The following is a 27,475-nucleotide window of genomic DNA, read 5'->3' on the forward strand; positions in this document are numbered from 1 at the left end:
ATAGAGAAAAAAAAAACATATACAATGTTAAGGTAAAAAATTTATACACACATTTAATCACAACTCATAATTTGAATGATGATATTTTATATCATAAATACATAAATATTAGACTCATTAATATTTATTTATCATTCATTATTAAATTTTCTTAACTTTCTTATGAAGTAGTTTCTGGGAAAAAAAAAATCATTTTAATACACTTGTACGATAGAAAGAGTTTATAACTAATGTAAACACTTTTACATGGTAAAGTAATCAGAAATTGCGTTAGCCAGAATTTTTAAGGTAATTATAAAGTTCATTAACTTTATCATGCATATATAATTCATATGATATTAAAAATGATGTCGATTATGTGATGTCTAACGTCACTCTATATATATATATATATATGATGTTTAAATAATGAAACTTTTAATTATACATCTTTACTCGACTCAGTTTAATTAACTTAAAAACTTTACCTGATGAATAAAAATAATTTTTTAAGAAATAAAAAAAATCTCAAAAAGTCAAAAGGCACAACTCATGGTACTGAAGAAAACAATTCACATGCAACATAAATCTGTTCAGACAATTTAATTTTAAAATTAAATTTAATAATAAATATATTTTTAATTAGTATGTACAATGTACAGTTAGGAGGACACTGAGTAGTAAACTAATTACAGTTATTGCCCTGTAAGTCTTACAAAACATTTCAATCTCTTCGACAAGATGATAAGATGTAACGAGTACGGTAATTCTTACAAAAGTCACAACATGATGAACAAAAAACCGAATAGAAAAATCTGAAGACTCTCCTTTGAGCAATTCGCCAATTCTTGCATGCATTGCTGTCGGAATTAGATCGCATGTGCTGGTGCGAGTGTGATAGGTTTAATTGGGAAAAATTGGTTAAATCAGTATAAAATAGGATAAATTAAACTAGATATAACCCGTTTGAACCAATTTGTTGATTAATTTATTTTTCCTTTTTCTTAATTGAAAGTTAAAACATATAATTGTAATTATTAAGAAACTCTAGCTCAATATTATAATGCTTGATAATTATATTTATTTATTTTCTAACTATAATTAGTAATGAATATTATTGTATGCCGTTCAACTTAAATATTAGGATATATTTAATTTCGTTTCATATTTTATTTTAATATTATAAGTTTTGAATAATGACATTTATAAGTCGAGTTTAGATTTTAAGAACATTATGTTATTTTTTTGTTTAATACTAGTTAATATATTATATTTTAAATTAAAATAATACTATTTATTTAGTACTGGTTCAATAAAAAATTTAACCACAACCAAAATATTAAGATCTTAAACTAATGTCTTCACCAAATTGAGTGGCCGCCCTAATTTTAATTAAAAATTGCTTCGGTATGATATTATATATTTCTTTCTTTGATAGGAGAGGGGTAGCATTTATGTGCCCTAACTTGCTCTCTTATCACAAGTTTTTTGTGCTTGAATTAGTCTCTTGTTTGTCCTTCTTCTGTTTCCTTAAATACCAATTTATTTTTCTTGTTTGCAGAAACATATTACTTACCTTCGAAAATGTACCAACTATGACGGGAAGTAGGTGATATGTTTAAATAAGCATTATCAATGTGCAAAACTATTTAATTTATATTTTTGTTCTGAATATATGTAGATGATCATGACCACAAATTTACGTATAAACTTTATTGTGAAAAAATATTGATTATGAGTTTTTATATTTTATTTGCTGTTATGTGTCTAACATTATTATTTCATGTGCTGTAAAAAAACATTATTATTAAATGTTTAAAAAAGAAGGTAGAAATGTATGGTCTGTTTGTGTTTAAAATAATCCTAATTAATTACTCCATCAAGTGATTTATTAATAAAAAGGGTGTGAGACCAATCTTAAACTTATTAAGTCTCATAGACCGGCATATATATATATATATATATATATATATATATATATATATATATATATATATATATATATATATATTATTTTTTGGATACTATTAATTTTTTGGATACAATTAATTTTTTTTTAAAACTATTAGACTTTGATTACACATTACTGCTCGATAACTTCTATTTCTATTATCAAGGACTTTAATTACAATTTAGGTGTGAGTCATGTGCCCTTTTATATTCTTCATTTTGATTGACTTTCCTTTTTCTTTAACTTTCCTATTACGTTCCTACTCCATAAAATATTAAATATTTATTGTGAAGAAGACTTTTAAAAAGATTATCAAACCAGACCAGACTTTTAAAAAAGTAAGGCCGAGCCAAAATAAAAATCTTTGATAGGTTATAGGTCAGGCTCAAGCCTCAAAGATTCATCGTAGGCTAGACTCAGGTCTTTCAAAGTCTGACATGCCCTGACCTATTCTCACCCCTACTTGCAAACATATATACTAATCACTACAAGTCTCCTAATTAAAACATCTTTAAAATACACGATTACTTTTTCATTTGTGCAAATAATTTCGTATTTAATATCTTGATTAATTATGTTTTTATGGAGGTGCTAAGTGACTTGTTTTAAGAAACATAAAAGTTATCATGGTTGTGTAATCAGTTTGTAATAAAATAAGTGGAGATGATGTACTATATAATAATATAGACATGCACACATTGGTAATGGTGGGTGCCATGAATGTCTAAGTCGTCGAAATTACCAAGAGAAAATGATTTTTCTTCGCGATAAGGAGTGTCTAGAATATGCTTTATAAATCAAATCACCACATAGTAGACAAGGAGATACCAATCCAATGGAATGGTGGAGCCAGATTTATTATTATATATAACTTATCTTATATATATATATATATATATATATATATATATATATATATATAGAGAGAGAGAGAGAGAGAGAGAGAGAGAGAGAGATGCTGCTTTGAAGAAGCATTTGGCACAACGTGGCATCCAATAGCAACCAACTAAAACTTGCCTGGTCAAGTTTCAAACTTCAATCTCCAACTCACAAACAGTAATATAGTACTAATTAATGGCCTTTTCTTTTTCTTTTTGTCTTTTTTTGGTGTATGTTATCCATTAAAAAGTGGCTATTAAGGTCAGACGACGTAAAATAATATGGTTGTTGCTCCTAGGAATTAAAGGCATACATCCTAGCTGGCAGATTTTAATATCTAATTGAAGGGGCACATTAAGATAAATAGAATGAGATTTAAAACAAAAACAGGTATCTCTGCAGATAAAATGGCAAGCGAACATGTCATTGAACTAGAAAATTACTATAAGAAAAGCACAGAATAGAATGAAAAATTTAGTGTCTATCATGACACTGGGTTGGTGCCACTTTTCAAATTCAATTTTTTTATAAATTTTAATATAAAAATAGTTAGTGTTAGCCAAATAAGTGTCGACTTGGCTTATGTTAATTTTTATGTATTATAAATGTGGAAAGTAACATCAACTTTAGTGTCAACCTGAATGATGCTCATTAATGTTATCTAAGCCCTAAGGGGAAAACATATAATCAAAGTGATAGGGATGATTAATTAGGGAGAAGCACTCACATAGATTTTGACATGAAGGAGAGCTCCAAACTTGAGTCTCCAAGTCCAAACTCTACCTTCCTTCCCCTCCTTCTCCATTCTCTAATATGTTAATATTATATTTGACTTTAAATGGGACTAAGTTAGATCTTTAGGTTGTTAAATGTATTTTCATTGGTTATGCTCGTAACAAAATGTGATACAATAATATTATCATTTAGAGATTATTGCATCCATGTTTATAAGGATGTCACTTTCAGGAAACAAATTAAGACATTCTACCTTAATCCTCAACCTCAGGGGGAGAATATTTTTTAAGATGAGTTTCTTGAGTTGTCCTTTCTACTTATGTAACATATGACATCTTCCAACACATTTTCTCGAAATAATAAATCCCTTGAACCAGACTTAATGTCCAAATTGAACACTGAGAATAAACTTTTTGGAAAGCAATATCATCGTATACAAATACCCAACCTGGTTCGACTACAACTACAATCTCCAAAAGCGGAGGTAAGTAGTCATTTGCATGAAGAATCCTTAAATACTTTATGTGATACAAACCATGATGATTTACCTATTTCCTTGATAAAAAGGAAAATGATCTTATGTCAAGTATCCTATATCCCAATATGTGTCCGCTAAGCAATCTTCACTCTAACACTAGAGTTTCACTCCAGATTGATTCTATTAGAATCCCTACATCTATACAAAAAGCCTTAAAGTATGAGAATTGGATTCAAGCCATGAATGAAGAGATAAGTGCATTAGAAATGAGTGAAACTTGGGAGATTAAGAGATACAAAAGCAAGGCAAAAGGTTGCATGTGGAAATACATGTTGAAATATCGGTCTAATTATGCATTGGACTAGCATACGACAAGATTGGTTACCAAAGGATACACCTAAATTTGAGATTAATTATGAAGAGACATTTTTTCCAATACCAAAAAGGAATGCAATAATGATCAAACATTCCTTGGCCATTCATTTGGTTGGAAAATGCATCAATTTGATGTTAAAAATGCATTCTTGGACAAAAATTTAGAGGAGGAAGTGTTAATGAATATCCCACCTGGATATGGTACCACTAATGGAGGTAATAATTTATGTAGATGAAAGAAGGACTTGTATGACCTCAAGTAGTCTCCTTGTGCTTGGTTGAAAAGTTCAATCAAGTTATGGTATTCTTTGGGGTACAAGCAAAGTCAAGTTGATCATACATTTTTTACAACATATTTTCAAGAAGGAAAAATTGTAGTACTTTTGGTCTATGTAGATTGTATTTTTATTACAAGTGATGGTGAGCTTAAAAAATAAGTTCTAAAGATAATTTAGCTACTCAGTTTAAGAGGAAGGACTACGGGAAGCTAAAGTGTTTCCTTGGGATAGAAGTATCCTACTCTAAACAAGGCATCTTTATTTATCAAAGGAAATATGTTATATCTCCTTAAAGAGATGGGTGAATTAGGTTGTAAGATTTTTGGAGCACCTATATAGCAAAATCATAGGATTTGGAACAGTGAAGAAGGCATAGGGGTGGAGATGATCGAGTATCAAAAACTTGAGGGTAAGCTTGTTTATCTTTTTTTATATGTAGGAATTGAATATCGTACCAGGAAATTTACAACACTCACGCATTTTGCTCAACCAATTGAACTAGCCCCCCCCCCCCCCCCCCCCCCTTGGTAAATTTGTTTATCTATCCCACAACAAGCTTGATATAACTTGTTGTAAATAAAATTCCTCGATATTTAAAGGCCACTCTAGAAAAAGAACTTATATTCAAGAAGGAAAGAAGTTTATTTATGGAATTATATACATATGTTAGACTATGCGAGGTCAATTCTTGACAACAAATCCATCACAAAATATTGATTAAGTGAAAATTTCGTGACATGGAGGAGTACAAAGCAACTTGTAGTTGCATGATGAAGTGTAGAGGTAGATTTTAAAGTCATGATGCAAGTGGGTGTGAGTTTTTATGGATGAATATTATTCTCAATGACCTTAAAAATTAAGTATGAAGCTCGTATAAAAACTAATGTATCCTAGTGTCTGAAGGCTCCTTGCTATACAAAGGTATGAGAGAGGACCATTGTACACAGTGTTATCCTTGTGTATACAAAAAGGTTGTTTCTAGATTTGAACCTAGGATCAACTGGTTACCAAGGCACAACTTTACCGGTTGTGTCAAGGCTCACCCTCAAGTGTGAAGCTCTTATATGAGACTATATCGTGATAATAAATTTTCCATCAACATTGCAAACAACCCAATTGGCATGAAATAACAAAGCATACAAAAATAGATGAACATTTCATTGAAGAAAAATTAGACAACAATCTTATAGATATAGTGTACATCCCTTTAGGATTCTAATTGGTTTATCGATGTATTCACTAAAGTACTTCCTATAGAGTAGTTTTGAGATTTAATTACCTTATGATTGTAAATGATTGACATTCGTTCAACAGCTTGAGGGGGAGTATTGTATAATATATTAATTGTAATTATTAAAATTTAATTTTTATCTTTATTTTGCCTGTATAGATTCTTAATTAATCTCAAGAGTTGTTAAGTTTAGTTTACAATTTTTTAATGTTCCTAAATTAAATTTGATAATTAAAGCCTATATATAGGAGTTATTTCCTCCATTTTATAAGCATCATATTAGAAATAATTTTTTTTTTAATTTCCTCCTTTTAAATCTTTCTAGTTTTCAAGTCTTTTAGAAATTCTCCAAACTTATATTTGATCCATTGACACTCAAACCTCACAATTGAATAAGAATGTTTGGATTATTTTATTCTTATTTTTGCAAGAGCATGGGAACATTTAATTTAGGCTCTGCATGCTATTCCTTTTGAAAACTGATTTTGTTAGAGTGATGATTACCTTAAATTGAGTGGCACATTATTTAGGTATCAAGTCACAGAAAGCTGTAAAAACATTTTTACAATGATAATATGAATTGTTTGTTTTTACTAGTATCCAAATGTTCTACTTCGCTCGAGCGTAACTATTGGTACTTCTTTGTGTTTGTTTTAACAACAACCATTTTGGATCTACATATCTTGGTGTTCTCTTGTATCGGTATTACCCAAAATAATAATTGGGAGACAATAACAAATTACCATATAACAGATTTTTTTTTATAACATATTGTCTCCTTACAGTTTGGTTTGTTGCTGGATTCACCGTTAGCCTTTTGTGTGAAAATTGTATAAAAGTGATTATTTTACTTCTCCAAATGTGAAAGTTTTGAATCATTTTTTATTTTTTATTTATCAAAAAACATGCTTTATATTTAAGGTCATATATTAATGGTGTAAAATAATTTTATATCATCAACGAATCAAAAGTTACTCTTGGTATGACTTTTAAAGTAACGTAAAAATCAACAAATTAATCATAATAATTGTATATAATTGGATGATAATACAAAATTATTTTATGATGCATATATATCATCTATTTTCTATTATATATTACCTAATAATATATTTATATATTTTAAATAAAAATCATAATTTTTTATAAAATATTATTTAATTATTGACATATTACTTTGTTTAAAATGAATATTGGAAGAAATAAAACAAGAATTTTGTGGTAATATAATTTGTTCAAATTTGAAGGCATTTGTAGTTTTGTTTTGACAATTGATTTAAATTCTTGCTATGTATAAAAGCTATATATCTATATCTAAAGGTGTATGGTTTATTGATCTTGGTTTTTTTTTTTTATTGTTGACTTTGTAGCCAAATCGTAATTGCATAGACGATTATCAATTGCTTAACAATTTGGAAGAGGAAAGATGAAGGCAAATCATGATTTTGGTGGAGGGAAAAGATAATTAACAATGTAATTTTGGTAGTTACAGATTATTTATGAAATGTTTGTTAACAACTTAAAAGTAGGAGAACAAATGAATGCATATCTTAATAGTTAACTTATATTATGACTCTTTTTTAATTACAATGTTATTGTGGTAAGGATAAATAAATACATGATTGATGATTTTATGTCCTGCAATTTAATGTTTAGTTAGGAAGTGATGCGAGAATTTGAGTATTCATAATTTGTTTAAATATTTTTATTAAATATATACATAAACATTTATAAATATGTATAAATAATTATAGATATTGATATATATATATATATATATATATATATATATAAATTTATATTTATAAATGTCTTATCGTTTTTAGTTATATAAAAAATTTGAAAAAATTAGTTTGATAAATATATTCATACTTGTATATAATGCATAATTTTAATAAGAAATATTAATTTAGAGAAATATTTTATAACTATTTTAAAAATCTTCTCACGGTAAGAAATGGACCAAGTAAGGTATTTTGAGAAGAAGAAAAAATAATACCATACCATTCACATTTATAATGTTGTAACGAAATAAGAAACGTTACATGGATAAAACCCGCAAAGAATTGGGAAATTCCAATCCGTCCGAGAACCCCGAAAAGTTGCAACGCTATAGATTCGAAGGACAAAGAGAAAATACGTAATAACAACAAAAGAAATGATAGATGGATGGTAAATTGACTTTTTCGGGTAAATTATAAACAAACATTAGTGTTTGCATGTGTGTGGTTAATCTTGCATGGTTGTTGTTCCCCTTCCAATGTCCATTTTCATGTATGTATATGTGTTATGTGAATACCAATGATGTTTTGATATTGTAACTTGTGAGGTTGTTAATAACATCTCTAGGTTTGTTGAAGTGTTTTTTAAATGAAGAAATGGTTTCTTTTTTATTGGATTAAATAAATGAGACAATGAGAGTTTTTTAGAAATAAGATATATATATATATATATATATATATATATATATATATATATATATATATATATATTATAAGAAATTGTTTCTTAACAATAAAAAATAATATTTATTTAATACATAATAACACCATAATTAAATAAAAATATAAAAAAATACAAGTTTTTTGAAGTTTTTTAAAAAAATTTATCATTAAAGTAAAATTGTGTATAAATTTTTTATAATGACATGATACTTTAGGAATTACAAAAAAATAATATAAAAATACAAAAAATAATTCAAAAAACCCACTTAAAACATTTTCATTAGAGTGTCTCTAAGTTACCATTGCCACATCAATTGGAACTTTTTTTCTTTTGGTCAAAATTTTAGTTCTAAATTTGGACATGGTTATCAATTTTTTAAGCTTGTAAATGTCTACCATGAAAAGCTTTTACCTTGTTGCATTGGGTTGAAAAAAAATATATAATTTAGGAATGATTAGATATCTTGTATTACAAAAAAATAGAATTTTTTAGGAACATCCAATAATTGCATTGACTAAAAAATAAATTTTTAACTATAACTAATTATTATATATAAAAGAAATAGGATGTTTTGATGTACATTTTATTATATTTATTTTATCTTTATAACTATATTCATAACTTATTATTTTATTTATATTATTACCTTTATAAATTACCCGCTAACTAATTATTATTTTTCATTTAATAAATAAACATGAATAAACAGTTAGACGTGCATGTTTTTTCCTAGAATGTAATAATAATATGTCATTACCTCAACATTTTATTTTTTTAATTATTTTTATATGATACATATACATCTATTACATAACAATTCTAACGGGATTTGCAGGATCAATTTCAATGTTTGAATCAATAGTAATTTGAAACGTATACCCTTTTATTTGTCTTTTTGCTTTTAACACTTCAAACGGAACATGATGGATGGGCATAGTTCCACCGTTTCATTAACAGTGGATTGACGCACATATTTCCACCCTTTTATTATTGTTTGTTTCTCGAGCCAAATTTTATTTTATGAGGAGATAAATGGCTAAATTGTGTTTTTCCTATAAATATATAAATTGGAAAACTGTTTATTTATTAAAATAAAGTTGAACTCAGGGAGGTTTGCTTTGCAAAATTTTAATGAACTCTCTTAAATATGAAGATGAAAAAAATATTTTTTTTTGTTTGTTACAAATTTTTGAAAAGTATTTTTGGATATTATTGATTCCTTAAAATGATATAATTTCTTGTTTTATCATATTTTCTTACATTTATATTCTCATTAGGAGGAGTGAAAAATTGTATTCCCATTAAATATGAAAATTTATTGTCTAATACATATGTAACTTTTTATTTTATTTAAATTATTTTAAATTTAAAAAAATATTCTAAAAAAATTAGAATTTAATCAAACATTTTTTGAAAAACACACCAGAATGATATTTTCATGTTACATTTGAGAAATAACATTCTTAAAATGGTAAAAAGATTCCGTGAAACAGGGTTCCTAAAATTAAAATTAAGTATCACAAGTGGACTTGTCTTTTCTCTCTCTTTTAAATAGTTCATAATTAATTTCTCGAGTCAGTAGTTTTTTATTTCTATTAGGAGATAAAAGGCTAATTAATGTTTTTATTATATAAATTACTAACATTAGAATGTTGTTTATTAAAAAAATTAAAATTAAATTTAGATATCACAAGTCAGCTTCAATATAAAAGATAAGAAAACATGATAAAAAAAGAAAATTATAACCTATATTACATCTAAAAAATTATGGTAGTCTAATTTTTAAGATACAAATCATGGGAGTGAATTTGGTTTTAAACCGGTGAAAACCAATATTAAGCCAGTGACCCGGCGGCAAATTTACCTCAGAGGGCTTGTTTTAGAAACATTTTACCAAAGAGGGTTTCTTTTCAAACTTATCACAGACGGGGTCTGTTATGGACGTGGATGCTGTCATTGTTGCCGGCGGGAAAGCTTGTACCGCCATTGACAACTGCGGGAACAAGGATCCCGCCATTGGCAACTGCGGCACTCAGCTTAACCCGCCAGTACGAACGGCGGGACGCGGAGAGAGAGAGCTGTACCGCTGATAGCAACGGCGGGACGAGGAGAGAGAGAGTTGTACCGCTGATAGCAACGGCGGGACGAGGAGAGAGAGAGCCTGTGCCGCCATTCCTCTTGGCGGGACATGCCAACGTGGCAGTCCCGCCACTGCCTCCTGCGGAACACCTTAACGTTTCAGCTTGCAGTGATGAGAAGCTAGGTAGGTGCAGGTTCTGAAAAGCCTATTGCATGTTCTGAAAAGCCTATTGCATGAACGTTAAAAAATTTTGAACGTTGAGTAAGTTTTCAGCTATAAAAAAAATTGGTTGAAGTTCATTGTTTACGCTTACATTTCTCTTTACCTGTGTTCTATTTCTCTTTGTTTCTTCTTCTGTGTGTGAGAGCTTACTGTGCTTGCGTGTGCTCGTGGTTGAAATTTCTTTGGTGCTTGTTGCTGTGCTTCCATTTCAAGTGTGCCCTTACTCTTATTTTCACATAAATTCCTGGTAAGTATTTTTTAAGTAAATCTGTTAATATATATTATAAGTTTAAGTTAGTTCTTATTAAGAAATATTCTAAGTTAGTTAGTATGTAAATAGTAGGTTAGTTATTATTATCAAAAGTTCTAAGTTTAAATTAGTTAGTATTCGTAGGTATTTTTTTTACGTATTAATAGATATTTGAATGTTAGGTTAGTTAGTATGAAAATATTATTTGGTTAGTTAGAATGAAAATTTTATTTAGTTATTGTATATATTGTTAGATATTATTTGGTTATTGTATATATTTGGTTGAAAATAATATTTGGCTGAAAATTTTATTTGGTTATTGTATATATTTGGCTGAAAATAAAATTTTGCAGAAATAATATTTGGTTGAAAATTTTATTTAGTTATTGTATATATTTGGTTGAAAATAATATTTGGCTGAAAATTTTATTTGGTTATTGTATATATTTGCCTGAAAATAAAATTTTGCAGAAATAATATTTGGTTCAAAATTTTATTTAGTTATTGTATATATTTGGTTGAAAATAATATTTGGCTGAAAATTTTATTTGGTTATTGTATATATTTGCCTGAAAATAAAATTTTGCAGAAATAATATTTGGTTCAAAATTTTATTTAGTTATTGTATATATTTGGTTGAAAATAATATTTGGCTGAAATAGAAAATAATATTTGGCTGAAATTATTATTTGGTTACTGAAAATATTATATATTTGTTTAGTTAGTATAAAAATATTACGTGTATATATATATATTTAGTTGTTGTATATATTATTAAATTTTATATATGTGATATTAGCTTTTGTAGTATTAAGTATATATTTAGACGGATGATACTTTAGCCTAATAAATATATATACATGCATGATATTTAGGATGACATAGGTAATATTAGATTTTTTATTATTAGGCACAAGTTAATATTAACTTTAGGTATATATTTGTAAATTATAGACACACGGAAATTTTTAGTTTTTGTAATATTAAATATTTGACACTTAAATAAATAATTGTAATATTAGACACTTGACACACGTAAATTTATCTTTTTAGTATTATAATTTTGTATTTTAAATAAATGAGCTGATAATTTAATATTATTGGAGTTAATTATTTTTAGTTAGAATGCTATATATATTATTTGTTAGTTTTAATTTGTAGGTTAATATCATTTGTTATAGAAAATTTACGTGATTAAATATATGATACATTGTACATTGCTATTATTTTTGTATAATAAATAATTAGTTAGTCTATATTTTATTCAATTATTTATTAATTAATTGTAGAAAAAAAAATAGTAATAAATTAAAGATTGCTTCACATGTATTTTAATTTATGTATAGAATATATTAAAAATTGGCCAGTTTGATTTTTTACAAATTTATTGTTATATTTTAAAGTTTACTAATAAATTAAAGTTTTCTTCACATGTATAATATTTTATTTTGCAGTAGCAATGGCATCTTCATCATCATCTTCATCACATATTAACATTAAGTCTGGCCCCATCGATACTGATGTATTATGGATGCAACCTAAGCATGTTTCAGAACATGTTTGGAATGGGGAAGAAGAAAGGAAATTACATATCAGACGCGCTGTCCCCACGTATCAAGGGGAAGAACAAATTCCAGAGCAAATTTTTCCTTTTCTTCAACAATCTGGTTTCGGGTGGATTATCAAGATGGGATACTTAAAAATAAATGCCTCACTAATTAGTGCTCTAATAGAAAGATGGAGGCCGGAAACACATACGTTTCACATGAGATGCGGAGAGTGTACTATCACTCTACAAGACGTCTCTGTGTTGTTAGGTATAAGTGTGGATGGTTTACCATTAATCGGTCCAACAAATCTTGATTGGGCTGATTTATGTGAGGAATTATTGGGAGTCAGACCACAAGAAGGTGAAATTAAAGGTAGTGTGTTAAATTAAGTTGGCTGGCTCACCATTTTGATCAAATAAATAATGACGACGACGAAGAACAAGTACGAAGGTTTGCCCGTGCATGGATACTGAGATTTATTGGAGGTGTCTTGTTCGTTGACAAAACCAGTAACAGAGTTTCGGTAAGGTACCTTCAATTTTTACGTGACTTTGAAGAATGTGGCAGATATGCATGGGGAGCTGCCGTACTTGGTTTTCTATACAGAGAGATGTGCAGTGCCACCGATTATAAAACTAAATCAATCGGAGGTATGTGCATCTTACTACAATTGTGGGCATGGGAACGATGTCCAACCTTGGCTCCAAAGAGGACTCCTTCCCAATAGAAAATACACCACTAGGGCACAGGTCAGTCATTTTTAACAGCGTCTTTCATTTCAATAGAATAAATGGTTTTAGGGTATATTAAATTTTATTCTTTGTAGGTGGCTGCGACGTGGAAACCAACATATCGGCAATGATGATGTGAAAGTTTTTCGTCGCAAGTTGGATATTATGAAACGTCATGAGGTAAGAACCATGCTATTGTATTTGTAAAATAAAAAATTATATGTCTTATTTTACTACAATGTTCACAACTATGTTGTTATATGCAGTTTGTGTGGGAGCCTTACCCATCAACCGTTATATCATTGTTGCCTCCCGTTTGTTTAGTCGGAAGTCTCGCGTGGTACGCGGTGGTGCCACTAATTTGTTTCCAAGTTATTGAGTGGCACCAACCGACAGAGTCTTGAGACAATTTGGGATGCAGCAACCAGTTCCAGAGTCTCCTTCACAACCCCTAAACATTCATGGCATAACATTAAAGGGGAAACATGACGAAAATTGGGGGCAATTGTTCGCCCCAATGATTCACAGTGGAATAATCGCATGCATTTAGGGTCGACGCTTATCCCCGACAAGAAGGCCTATTGAGTTTTAACTCGGACTACATGGTCTGGTATAGGCGAAAGACAAAGATGTTTGTTGACCCAGAAAATGCAAAGACGGCTACATTGGTATTTTTTAATTTTTTTCAAATTTTAAGTTGAACTTTTATTTAATGATGGCCATTAATTTTCTTACCTTATAAATGCAGGGTGAAGTTGCGGAGGCATTACAATACATGGTGTCTCCTCAAGGGAGGAAAACATGCACATTTGATGATCTCGTGCCTTATGTGGAAAAAATTACAATTTTATCCGAAGAGCAAGAGAGAGTCACTGAGCCAGTGTCACATGGTCCAGCATCAGAGCGTCAATTTCCCGCACAACAGTTTCACATGCTTCAGTCAAGTATTGAAACTCAGGGGATAGACAGAAGAAGGGACACTGTTGAAGCGGAAGAATATTCCCAACAAATGGCGGAGCGTGGCCATGGAATGTATTACACGCCACAAACATTTGCTGAGTATCCGACACAGATGTATCAGTATCCTTTTCAGGGTCATGACACTGATACTTCTGCAACCCAGCAATCGTTCGGTGGTTTTGCGGAAACACAAGCTCATTTTTCATGGCCCACAATGACCCCTTCACAGCAATATCATGGGCCAATTCCAACACCTAATGCCCCGTTAGGAACACAATGGAATGTACCGGGACAAATACCTAATACGGGTGACTTATTCGGTGTTGATTTGCGTCACGCATTTTCTGCGGAGGCTGACGAAGAAGAAGCGGGGAGGCATCGGGGCAGAAGAAATCCTGATCGCCAAGCACGAAGATGGGATCGACCATGTGGCACATCCTCACAGCATCACGGACACCAAAATGAATGATTTGCATGTCTCCGTTGATTAAGGCTTTGTTGTATATTTGTAATTTGACATTCATGCCGTAATGTATGATATTCAGTTTATTAAGGCTTACTTATGGATAGAATTTATGTCGCGTATCAAACTATAATAATCAATGAACCCTAAACCAAATAACAAACGTAGCCAAAAGGAAAAAACTAATGTTTCTAAGTAACGATGAACTTCAATGTGAACTAAACCCTAACCCATAAAACATAAAAAGTATCCCATAACCCTTAAATATGAAACACTAACCCTAACCTATAAAATATAAGCACTTAGCACTAAACTGTTCCGAAATAAACCCTAATCCTAAAATAAAAACCTAACCCTAACCCCTAAAAGTTAGCCCTAACCCAAACACCAATGCACTAAACCCTACCCCGAAAAATACAAATAACCTAAACCTCACCCATAAAAATTAGTCCTAAACCCTGAAATTTTCATAACTAAACCCTAACCCTTAAAATAAAAAACTTAGCCCTAACCCTAAAAATTAAGAACTAAAGCCTTACCCTTAAAATAAAGTAATTTTATTTCAACTTCTAAATGTAATTTTATTTCATTAGAAGTACACATTCAGAAAAAAGTAATTTTATATCAACTTCTAAATGTAATTTTATTTTTCTAAAAAATAAGAACTAAACCCTAACCCTTAAAATAAAAAACTTAGCCCTAAGCCCTAAATTAAATAAATTAACCCTAACCCCTAAAATAAATAACCTTGCCCAAACCCCTAAGAATTAGCCCTAACCCTTCAATGTTCAGCACTAAACCCTAACCCCAAAATAAAAAAGCTAACCCTAACCCCTAAGAATTAGCCCTAACCATTCAATGTTCAGAAATAAACCCTAACCCCAAAATAAAAAACCTAACCCTAACCCCTAAGAATTAGCCCTAACCCTTCAATGTTCAGAAATAAACCCTAACCCCTAACCCCTAAAAAATAAGAAGTAACCCTAACCCTTCAAATTTTAAAAAATAACCCTAACCCTAAAATAAAATACACTTAGCCCTAACACCTAACAAATAAGAAGTAACCCCTAGCCCCTAAAAAACAAGAAGTAACCCTAACCATTCACATTTTAAAAAAATAACCCTAACCCTAACCCTAACCCTAAAATAAAAACCTTAGCCCTACCCCCTAAGACGTAACCCCTAACCCCTAAAAAATAAGAAGTAACCCTAACCCTTCAAATTTTAAAAAATAACCCTAACCCTAAAATAAAATACACTTAGCCCTAACACCTAACAAATAAGAAGTAACCCCTAGCCCCTAAAAAACAAGAAGTAACCCTAACCATTCACATTTTAAAAAAATAACCCTAACCCTAACCCTAAAATAAAAACCTTAGCCCTACCCCCTAAGACGTAACCCCTAACCCCTAAAAAATAAGAAGTAACCCTAACCCTAACCCATAGTTCTAAACACTAAAACCTAAGGCTTAGACACTAAACCATAATGACTAAGTCCATAGTTTGTCATTGTAGATAGTTTAAAAAACTAAGGTAGACAAATTACTTAGACACTAACATTTCTAACTAACGATCAACACCAATGTCACTCAACCTCAATTGATCCACTCCATTTATTTCAACTTCTAAATGTAATTTTATTTCATTAGAAGCACACATTCAACAAAAAGTAACTGACGATTTCATTGAAGACCAACAAGTAAATACATTCAACAAAACCTAAAGCAATACAAGTCAGTCATGTAACATACATAAATCAATTAAATGAATTACTCCCACGGTCAGATTGCATTGGACATCGGCGCCTATTGTGCCCTTCAGCTCCACATCTACTACATTTTTGTCGGTGGTCAGATGGTTCGACCCAATCCATCTCATTCCTTATCCTTGTTGATTTTGGCCGACCTTTCGCACGAATTGTAGTTGGGTCAGGGATTAGTGTCCATGCCTCATCAGAAGGAGGAATTGCCGCTTCATTCCCAAGAGGCCACCACTGTGCGGAGTATCCTAACCCTTCAATGTTCAGAAATAAACCCTAACCCCTAACCCCTCAAAAATAAGAAGTAACCCTAACCCTTCAAATTTTAAAAAATAACCCTAACCCTAAAATAAAATACACTTAGCCCTAACACCTAACAAATAAGAAGTAACCCCTAGCCCCTAAAAAAAAAGAAGTAACCCTAACCATTCAAATTTTAAAAAAATAACCCTAACCCTAACCCTAAAATAAAAACCTTAGCCCTACCCCCTAAGACGTAACCCCTAACCCCTCAAAAATAAGAAGTAACCCTAACCCTTCAAATTTTAAAAAATAACCCTAACCCTAAAATAAAATACACTTAGCCCTAACACCTAACAAATAAGAAGTAACCTCTAGCCCCTAAAAAACAAGAAGTAACCCTAACCATTCACATTTAAAAAAAATAACCCTAACCCTAACCCATAGTTCTAAACACTAAAACCTAAGGCTTAGACATTAAACCATAATGACTAAGTCCATAGTTTGTCATTGTAGATAGTTTAAAAAACTAAGGTAGACAAATTACTTAGACACTAACATTTCTAACTAATGATCAACACCAATGTCACTCAACCTCAATTGATCCACTCCATTTATTTCAACATCTAAATGTAATTTTATTTCATTAGAAGCACACATTCAACAAAAAGTAACTGACGATTTCATTGAAGACCAACAAGTAAATACATTCAACAAAACCTAAAGCAATACAAGTCAGTCATGTAACATACATAAATCAATTAAATGAATTACTCCCACGGTCAGATTGCATTGGACATCGGCGTCTATTGTGCCCTTCAGCTCCACATCTACTACATTTTTGTCGGTGGTCAGATGGTTCGACCCAATCCATCTCATTCCTTATCCTTGTTGATTTTGGCCGACCTTTCGCACGAATTGTAGTTGGGTCAGGGATTAGTGTCCATGCCTCATCAGAAGGAGGAATTGCCGCTTCATTCCCAAGAGGCCACCACTGTGCGGAGTATGCTTTTAAGATGTGTTCATTGGTGTAAACAACATCTATATATTGGTAGTAGTTCATGCTCACGTAACCACAAGCTGCAATAATGTGTGAACATGGATAGTGAAGCGCAGAATACCTTCCGCATTGACAATAATGGCCATTCAAGTTAACTGCCCATTTTTGTCCGCCACGTTGCGTTATAGGATTGAAGGTCTCCTCTACTTCAAACCTTGTCGAGTGGATATCGTACACGCGAACGATGTGCGAACAAGCTTGTTCTTGATTTTTCCTAAGTTCTGTAACAAGCTTAGAACAATAAACTTGGCCTTCTCTTAATTGTCTTTGGGCTTGGCGACCACGATCAACAAAATACTTTCGGCACCTACTATATGTTGACTTGACCAACGCTGTTATTGGAATGCTGCGACAATCTTTCAACACCTTATTCACACATTCTGATAGGTTGGTTGTCATGTGACCATATCGTCGTCCAGATGTATCGTAAGCCATGCTCCATTTTTCCTTTGAAATGCGATCAATCCATCTTGCTATGGCTGGACTCAGTTGACGAAATTTTTCTAAGTTTTGATCAAACACATGCTTGCAAGGAGTGTACGCTGCATCAAATTTGTTATCATGAAAAGTTGTACGTAGACATCAAAGTCAAATTAAATTAATGTATAAAATAAACCTTACCCAATTTCTTGAACATCTCTTTTTGTTTCGCGTTGTTGAATTTGCGATTGAAATTGCTGGCTATGTGTCGGACGCAGTACACATGATAACCGTGGGGAGGTTGCCAACCAAGATGTTCGTTAGCGACAGCAGACTTTATACTCGCGTGACGATCAGATATTAGACAAATTCCATTCTTATCTGTGACGTGTTCACGCAAGTGGGCCAAAAACCATGACCATGCTGTTAGCGTCTCGCCTTCGACCACGGCGAATGCTAGAGGAAGAACACAACCATTTCCATCTTGCGATGTGGCCATTAACAAGGTCCCACGGTATTTTCCGTATAAATGTGTGTCGTCAACTTGTATGATTGGCTTACAGTACTTAAAAGCCTCTTTGCATTGACCAAATGTCCAAAATACTCGATGAAACTGACGATGTTCGCGACTTACCCTATTACCAACAATAAAATCGTCATGTAGTATTTGAAAGTAAGAGCCAGGAGAATGATTTTGCATGTGTGTTAGCCATGACGAGAGTTTCGCATACGACTCTTCCCAATCGCCATATTCAATTGCAATCGCCTTTTGTTTGGCCATCCATGCTTTTCTGTATGAAACCTTATAGGAAAATTCACTATTTATCCTTTCTTGAATCAAAGAAATTTTTATTGATGGATCCTCTCTGATCATGCCTGTAATTCAAATAATAAAATAAAATTACAAATTAAAATAACAAATAACACAAAAGTAGGATAATATGAACATAAAAAACGTACCTACTACGCAAGTCGCAATTAAATTTGAATCAAGCTTTTCATGGTCTTGTGTCATAGTCATATTTAGACATGTGTGCGGTCCACCCCATTGTGTCACTTTCCATGCATCAGTTTTTTTGGATAAAATTGCCCTCATATAAAAAGGGCAAGGAGACTGTTCGGTGTTGTTGGGGCAACAAACGATATATTTGTGTGATTTCGTCTCAACAACCTTAAAAGTTTGAGGCACCTTCATGACATATTGTTTCAGTGCATTTTTTACCGCATCTTTACTGTCAAAATCCATGCCAACATATAATTCTTGTCCAACATTAAAAGTCGTTGGCATGTCCAGACCACAAATGTCCTCCTCGTCCGGATGACTCCAATTGATATTATTATAATGCATAGCATCATTCCAAAATGGATTTTGAATTTGTGGTACACCTAATAATTTAAAAAAAATCACGTCAACAAACTACTCCTATTTAGTTACCATTAAATGCAATTCTCATAAAAAGATAGATGTATTCAACTAATTTTGTATTTCACAAACATTTACCTTCGGTTGGGTGAACAATTGAAACTGGTTCAACGATGTTAGTGACTTCATCGTCTGTATCAGATATTCCATCATCACTATCATCTTCATCAAAAGACTCTTCAACGTATGAGTTAGATGCAAGGTAATCATCATCATCATCATCTTCATCATCATGTAAATTACTTATATTTCTTGGCAGTTCCGATTCATGATGAGATACATTACGTCCACATGACGTAACAGAATTTGCAGCATGAAACATCGAACCACCAGCAACATCCTTTTCTACGTACAATTCTAGAACTGACATTTGTTGTTGTTGTTGAAAACTTTCGATCATAGTTTCAACATCTTCGTCATCACAAATTTGCAACGCAACATATTTTCCTGAAACTAAAAATCTACAACTTATAGTAGAAATAATTTCATTATTTTCTATCTTTACCTTATCTCCAATTTTTTTTTTCAAAGCATTGAAACTAATTCCGCGTTTAATCTGAATGGCCTTTTTACTGCCTTCAAATATTACACCATCATTGTCTTCATATACTCTTCCGTTGAAATACAACACTGTAATAATTGAATTCATGATATACCTACATGATCAAAATTAAAAATAATTAATCATAACAATAGTAGTTTTAAAATAAAGAATTACTGATACTAATTTTATAATAAAAATTCTAATTAAAAAAATTAATTCACTTAAACTTTACCTTCAAATTTTAGTCTAACAAATAAAATCCTTACTTCAATTAAATATTTTGTCGATGATACAAATATAAAATATTTATTTGCTTCCTCTATTAAACTTAAACTACACATTCATACTTTATTCTATAAAAAATTACTCTAATTAAATAATTTATGGAAAATTCCTCAACTTCAACAAAATTCCAGACAAACACAAAATGGAAGGGTTATAACTGAAAGGATTAGACTTAAAAAAATTTCAGACGGAACATGGCAGACAAATAAGGCCTAATTGTTCTCCATGTCGAGTGAATAGTCTCAATGGTTAATTAATTAACTATATGCACGTATATGTAAGGCAAAAAATACTCGATGAACAACTAATTTGAAACTTAGTGAGACAAAGAGATAAAAGAAATATATACAATTCAAGTATAATAACTAATATTATATATGTCATAAAAACAAAGAGATACAAAATTAGTGAGTGTTAAAGAATTAATTCAACTATATTTTTTAATATTTTGTCCTAGTGATTGCTTGGAGAGATAAAATATTCACCTATTATTTTTCAAAAACTAGAGAAGTATTAGACCTGATCTAGTGCTAGTTTGTTGTCTCAATATTTTTCTTATTTACCATAAAGTATAAAATAATCTAAAAATCCAAGTAAAGTTCTTTTAAGATTATTAAAAATCAATAAATTACTAATAAATATAGTAACGAAAAATTGTTATTCCCATGCTACTTTTTATGTTAGTAAATTTAAATGACGGGACTTTTAAAATTATGGTAATATTTTTCTTATTGTTTTTATAATTAAAATTACAATTTCTTTTTGTTAACTTATACTAAATTTTATTACAAGTGAAACTTTGTACTTACGACAAACCACAAAATACTTAACAAATAGCATGTAATTAGTTTTTGTCTTAAATTAAATTATATGTCAAATAATACTTCAAACGCAAAAACCATTAACAAAAAACTTACAAATAATTACTACTAATAATTTTTAAATTTAAAACGTAATTTACAAAATTATTACACTTAAAGTTAACCTTCAAATTTCATTCTAACCATAATATTTGTTAGTTCAAAATAAAAAATTTGTACATGATAAATAAACAAAACGAAAAGATAACTTTATTTAAATAAATATAAAACATCCTTACAATAGAATCAGCAAACTTAGCGAAAATCTTTTGGCCTCTTTCACACTATTTGATACTCTCTTCAATGTCGAAACCAAAATCTTTCTTCCTCTCACACACTATTTGATACTCTCTTCAATGACAAAATTTTTCATGCTGAGGGATTGCATGTTTGCTTTATTTATAGAAATTTTTTACCACTGCAAAGTAAATAAATTTGTATGCACGTCAGTTCCTACTTACTTGCCTAGCCCTAATCTAAATGACATCCATGTGATTTCTGATTGCTCTATCTAATACATACAGTGTCCTATCCAATCTAATAGTGTTAAAGCAAGATGATTCCTGATTACCCTATATCCAATCCAATAGTGTTAAAGCAAGAGGTGCGTGTCCTATCCAATCTAATAGTGTTAAAGCAAGAGGTGCGTGCATGTGAACTAGCCTGTATCACAAAAAAAATTGATTCTTGCATGTTAACCCTAGCCTAGCCTGCATAAACTGCATAAAAATGATTCAGCATGCCTAGCCTGCATAAAAATGATTCAGCATGCATGTGAACGCTGGCCCTTGTCCCGTCAAGGTGTTCCGCAGGAGGCAGTGGCGGGACTGCCACGTTGGCATGTCCCGCCAGGAGGAATGGCGGCATAGGCTCTCTCTCTCCTCGTCCCGCCGTTGCTATCAGCGGTACAACTCTCTCTCTCCTCGTCCCGCCGTTGCTATCAGCGGTACAGCTCTCTCTCTCCGCGTCCCGCCGTTCGTACTGGCGGGTTAAGCTGAGTGCCGCAGTTGCCAATGGCGGGATCCTTGTTCCCGCAGTTGTCAATGGCGGTACAAGCTTTCCCGCCGGCAACAATGGCGGCATCCACGTCATAACAGACCCCGTCTGTGATATAAGTTTGAAAAGAAACCCTCTTTGGTAAAATGTTTCTAAAACAAGCCCTCTGAGGTAAATTTGCCGTGACTCGGCTCAAGATTTAATAGGAAGAAAGAGTACGCGCTTCAAGAAGTTTGTCTGACGGTTGTTGTTGTTGTGCGTTGCGTGGTCCAAGGCGTAGAGCAGAGCACTGGATTGAGGTTCCATCATATATGTCGCTACTTTTAGGAAAAGTAATAAAAATTTAACAACACAGAACTCAAACCAAACCGATTATGGTACTGATTTTCAGTTCAATCGGTCAGACTGATGGATTCGATCCGGTTTTTAAAATACTGCTCTAACCCATAGAACATGCTCGATGCTTCATAATGTGTCTTTTATGTATCAGGGATGGAATCTGAAAATTTGTTAGGAAACGCAAAAACAAAATATATATCACATGGTAAGAAAAATTATGCTAAGAATGGGATTAACCTAAAATAATGTAATTTAATTTCATAGTTTGTTATAAATGATCTTCCTAAATTTAAGGATACTAATTTAGAAGTTTAAATTTATAATTAAATTATAAGTGGTGGGAATATAGCAATTTTGGTTTATATTGTTACCTAAAATAATGTAATTTAATTTCAATCTTGTTATAAGTTCATTCTGATTAATAAATAACAAAAAGGTAAATCAGTTAACTATTTATTTTACTTTGTGTAATTACAATAAAACTTGAGAAAGGAATGAAGGTCACTCTTCAAAATTCGTTTGTAGAATAATTTAAGATGTTAAGAGTAGTTTAATAAGAGATCACAATTAGATCCGGATAGATAATAAATTATGATTAACCTACTCAAAAGAGTATTGTTCTTAACAGATACTAATGTGATCTTCAAAAAAAAAAAAAATTGAATGTGTGGAGTGATAGATTCATAAATTTTTTTAGTGAGGACAATAAATATTTTATAATATTTCTATAATAGAAAAATATCATAAGTTTTATAAAATACATAATATTATGACAAAAAAATAATTTAAATTTTTAAAATTTTTTCATATTATAATTGTTTTTTATGTATTTTCATTAAAAATGTTTTATGATTATTTCATTATCAACATTATAAAAAACATCTCCCAATATATGTAACTAAACAATCATTCAATCACTCATCTTCTCTCAAGTGATTTTACATTTTATTCTTTACAAAATTAATTGCAAATAAAGATCTTAAATGATAAATTTTCTTAATTCATTTATTGTTCTATTTGGGAATTGGGATGATAGTAAATGAATCATTGTACTCTATTGAATGTCTATTAGAGGAATTGGAGTATTAAAAATTAGGTTACTATTTTGGTCCTCTAATTTTTTTAAGTTTAGTTTAGTCCTTTTTTTTATTTTAGGGAAGGATTTTGAATCTTTTTTATTGTTTTAAAATGTAAAATTTGTCTCATTATATTTACCTACATAAAAATAATAAAATCTAACTAATGTTCAAGCAAAAATAGTGGCATAAATAAGGTGAGAATTGTATGAAAAGTGTGTCCTAGAAAAATTGAAGAATCTCCCAAAATCAATCAAAAAGTTGTTCATGAGACTCACTTTTTAAGTTTCACGTCTTGAATCAATAAAAAAAAATTTAATTATGTTCCTAAATCAAAATCAATTAGTATTTCAAAAATTATATAAAAGTATATATCCATGTGTATTTTGTTGATTTTGTAGGTAAATCATAATTACATAGACTAGATCAATTGCTTAACAATTTGGAAAGTGAAGAGCATGGAGACATTTTTTTTTATTCTCGCAGTGGAATATAATTAACAATTTAACTTTGGTAGTTATGGATAATTAATGAAATGTTTATTGACTACTTTGAAGTACAAGAATAGATGAATGTATATCTTGATTACCTAACTTAAGTTTTTCTTTATATAGAAACTTAAGTTATTCTGGTAATCTTGAATAAATAGATGATTGAAGACATTGGTGGATTTAAGAATTTTCTTTAGTAGGGGGCAAAGAAATCATTTATAGTTTCTCTATTTTTGTTTATAAGACAATTTTTAAAAAAAATTATAATACTCTTTTTTAATTGTTTGTTGCATTAATTATTTTTCTCTAAAATATCTTTAATTAATTAATAATTTTGTAGTCAAAATAATAATTGCTAGAAATTAAGGAGATAAATTATTTCTCTCTCTTGTTTAGAATCAGAAAAAATAAGTAGCAACTAGTTTGAAAAAAAGAAAAGAGAAAGATGATTAATTTTTTTAAAAATAAGAATAATTTTGAAAGAATATTATAAATTATTAATAAATTTAATTTCACTGATTAAATTAACTAATTTTTTTAAAGAGTGTTAATTAGTTAAAATGGTCTTATAAAGAATGATTGAGGGAATGGTATTTTCATAGAAAAAAGGATTACAAATTTTTACAATATACATAATGTCATTATAAAATAGTTTAAAATACTTGTATTTTTACAAATTATAATTCCGTCCTTGTACTTTAAAAACTAATAACAAAAATTAGATTAAATTCACATGTTTTTTAAGTATAGAGACTAATTTAATTTATCAATATGAAATTACAAATACTAAAATCAAGTTTGATTGTACTACAAAGACTTAAAACATATTTTATCATTTTAATTATTTGATTTTTTTTATTAATATTATTGTCAAAATTTAAAAAATATTAAATATTAAAATTAATACCAATTTATTCTCTCTTTTATCTTTCATCTTTCGTAATTTTTTACATTCATTTCAAAAAATATATATTTCATGGGATTAATACCAATATTTTTATGGGGACAAAAATAAAATATATGGAATATATTCAAGTAAAAAAAATCATTGATTTCCCTCACACACTTCAACATGTATCAGCCACTGATTGAAGACTTTATATTTGTGAGTAATATGTTTGGTTATGAAGTGACACGGGTACTGAAATTTTAAGTAGTTATTATAAAATTTCATTAAATAATTCTTAAACTGTATTTTGTAAATTTTATTATAATTCATATAATGATTTTTTTTAACATGACGATCTGTATTTGCAATATTGCGTTCACAATAAATATATTAATTTATTTGTTGATGTGCATAATGGAATGATTCCATAGACCAATGACATATTATGCATTACTTGAAAGGGAAATACTAGTAACATTTTCTGACATACTTTTTTCTAATACATTTTTTTTTATTATTGGCAGAAATTATTGAAAAGAAAATTATTCACAACACATTTTCCAATTAACATGCTTTTTGTAACATTTATTTTACATGATTAAAATTTTTTAAAAATTATAAAATTAGGAGAACAGCTTAGTAAATGAATGGTGAAATTCATAAAAAATTTGATGTTTAATAAATTTCAATCAAGAGTAAAAAGTATCTTTAAAAGAGGATGTTAAAAAATGCATTACAAAAATTTATTTTATTGAAATAACTTAAATATGTTTTTTTCCTGATAAATGAGTAATTTTTGTTTTGTCTCTAATAAATTTTTATTTTTTTTGTCCACAAATTTGTTTAGATAGAGCATTAAAAATGTTTTAGATAACGTTTGAGAGATAAAAAAAATAAAAAAATTTATAAAGGACTAAAAAGTTAAAATAATATATTATGAACCAAAACAAAAATTTTGTCATATATTAGAGACCAAAAATATATTTAACCTTATTAAAATTTATAAAATTTTCTCGGTCTCACATCTTATTAACTACAAAAATATGTGTGGAAAATAACATTAATAAAAGAAGATTGTTGAAGAAAAGCGTCTCATCAAATAAGTGGTGGAAATATAGTGAGTTTGGTTGCTATTGTTACCTAAAATAATGTAATTTAATTTTAATCTTGTTATAAGTTTACTGTGACTAATAAATAAACAAAAAGATAAGTTGGTTAAATATTTACTTTACTGTGTGTAAGCACAAGAAAACTTAAGAAGAGGATGAAGGTCACTCTTCAAAATTTGTTTGTAGAATAACTTGAGATCTTCAAAATTTGTTTGTAGAATAACTTGAGATGTTAAAACTTGTGCAAAGAGTAGTTTATGAAGAGATCACAACTAGGTCGGAATAGATAATAAATCATGATTAACCTATTCAAAAGAGTCTTGTTTTTAACATATACTAATGTGATCTCCAAAAAAAAAAATTGAATGTGTGGATTGATAGATTCAAAAAATTTGTTAGTGAGGACAATAAATATTTTAAAATATTTCTATATAAGAAAAATATCATAAGTTTTACAAAATACGTAAGACAAAAGAATAATTTAAAATATTTAAATTTCTACATATTATAATTGTCTTTTATGTATTTTCATTAAAAATGCTTTGTGATTGTTTCATTGTCAATATTATAAAAAAATATCTCTCAATATATGTAACTAAACAATCATTCATCTTTTGTCTCAAGTGATTGTACATTTTATTTTTTACAAAATTAATTGCAAATAAAGATCTTAAATGATAAATTTTCTTAATCCATTTATTGTTCTATTTGGGAATTGGGATGATAGTAAATGAATCATTGTACTCTATTGAATGTCTATTAGAGGAATTGGAGTATTATAAATTAGGTTATTATTTTGATTTTTAATAAATTTCAATCAAGAGTAAAATGTATGTTTAAAAGAAAATGTTAGAAAATGCATTACAAAAATTTATTTTATTGAAATAACTTAAATATGTTTTTTTTATTTTTACAAATGAGTAATTTTTGTTTAGTCCCTAATAAAAAAATATGTTTCGGTCCTTAATAATTTTTTTTTTGTCCACAAGTTTGTTTAGATAGAGCATTGAAAATGTTTTAGATAACGCTTGAGAGATAAAAAGTAAATAAAAAATATATAAGGGACTAAAAAGTTAAAAAAAACATTATGAACCAAAACAAAAATTTGATTATATATTGCGACCAAAAATATATTTAACCTTATTAAAATTTATAAAATTTTATATGTGTCACATCTTATTAACTACAAAAATATGTGTGAAAAATAATATTAACAAAAAGGAGATTGTTGAAGAAAAGTGTCTCATAAAAAAAAGTAAAGTGTTACTAACACTTTTTTATTGTATTGATTAAAATTTATGAAAAATTATAAAATGAAAAGAGATATTTATTATTAAATAAGATATAAGATCCATAAGCTTTTGTGACTTTTAATAG

At 29.6% G+C, this 27,475-nt stretch overlaps 1 protein-coding gene across 1 annotated transcript; it reads left to right on the forward strand.

Annotated features, from left to right (window-relative positions):
* The first annotated feature begins 13,729 nt into the window (after nucleotides 1–13,729).
* Nucleotides 13,730–14,964, forward strand: LOC106798250 (uncharacterized). Its single transcript, XM_014774238.2, has 2 exons — nucleotides 13,730–13,852; nucleotides 13,933–14,964. Exons 1-2 carry the CDS (start codon nucleotides 13,787–13,789, stop codon nucleotides 14,611–14,613), a joined length of 747 nt encoding a protein of 248 aa, XP_014629724.2. The 5' UTR covers nucleotides 13,730–13,786; the 3' UTR covers nucleotides 14,614–14,964.
* Nucleotides 14,965–27,475: the final 12,511 nt, after the last annotated feature.

Source organism: Glycine max, chromosome 3, assembly GCF_000004515.6.
Source record: "Glycine max cultivar Williams 82 chromosome 3, Glycine_max_v4.0, whole genome shotgun sequence".
In the NCBI taxonomy this organism is placed as follows: domain Eukaryota; kingdom Viridiplantae; phylum Streptophyta; class Magnoliopsida; order Fabales; family Fabaceae; genus Glycine; species Glycine max.

Coding starts and splice junctions, on each gene's coding strand:
- LOC106798250 (XM_014774238.2), top strand. CDS start 13,787: ATGGTCTGGTATAGGCGAAAGACAAAGATGTTTGTTGACCCAGAAAAT. Junction 13,853..13,932: donor ATGCAAAGACGGCTACATTG/GTATTTTTTAAT, acceptor TTATAAATGCAG/GGTGAAGTTGCGGAGGCATT.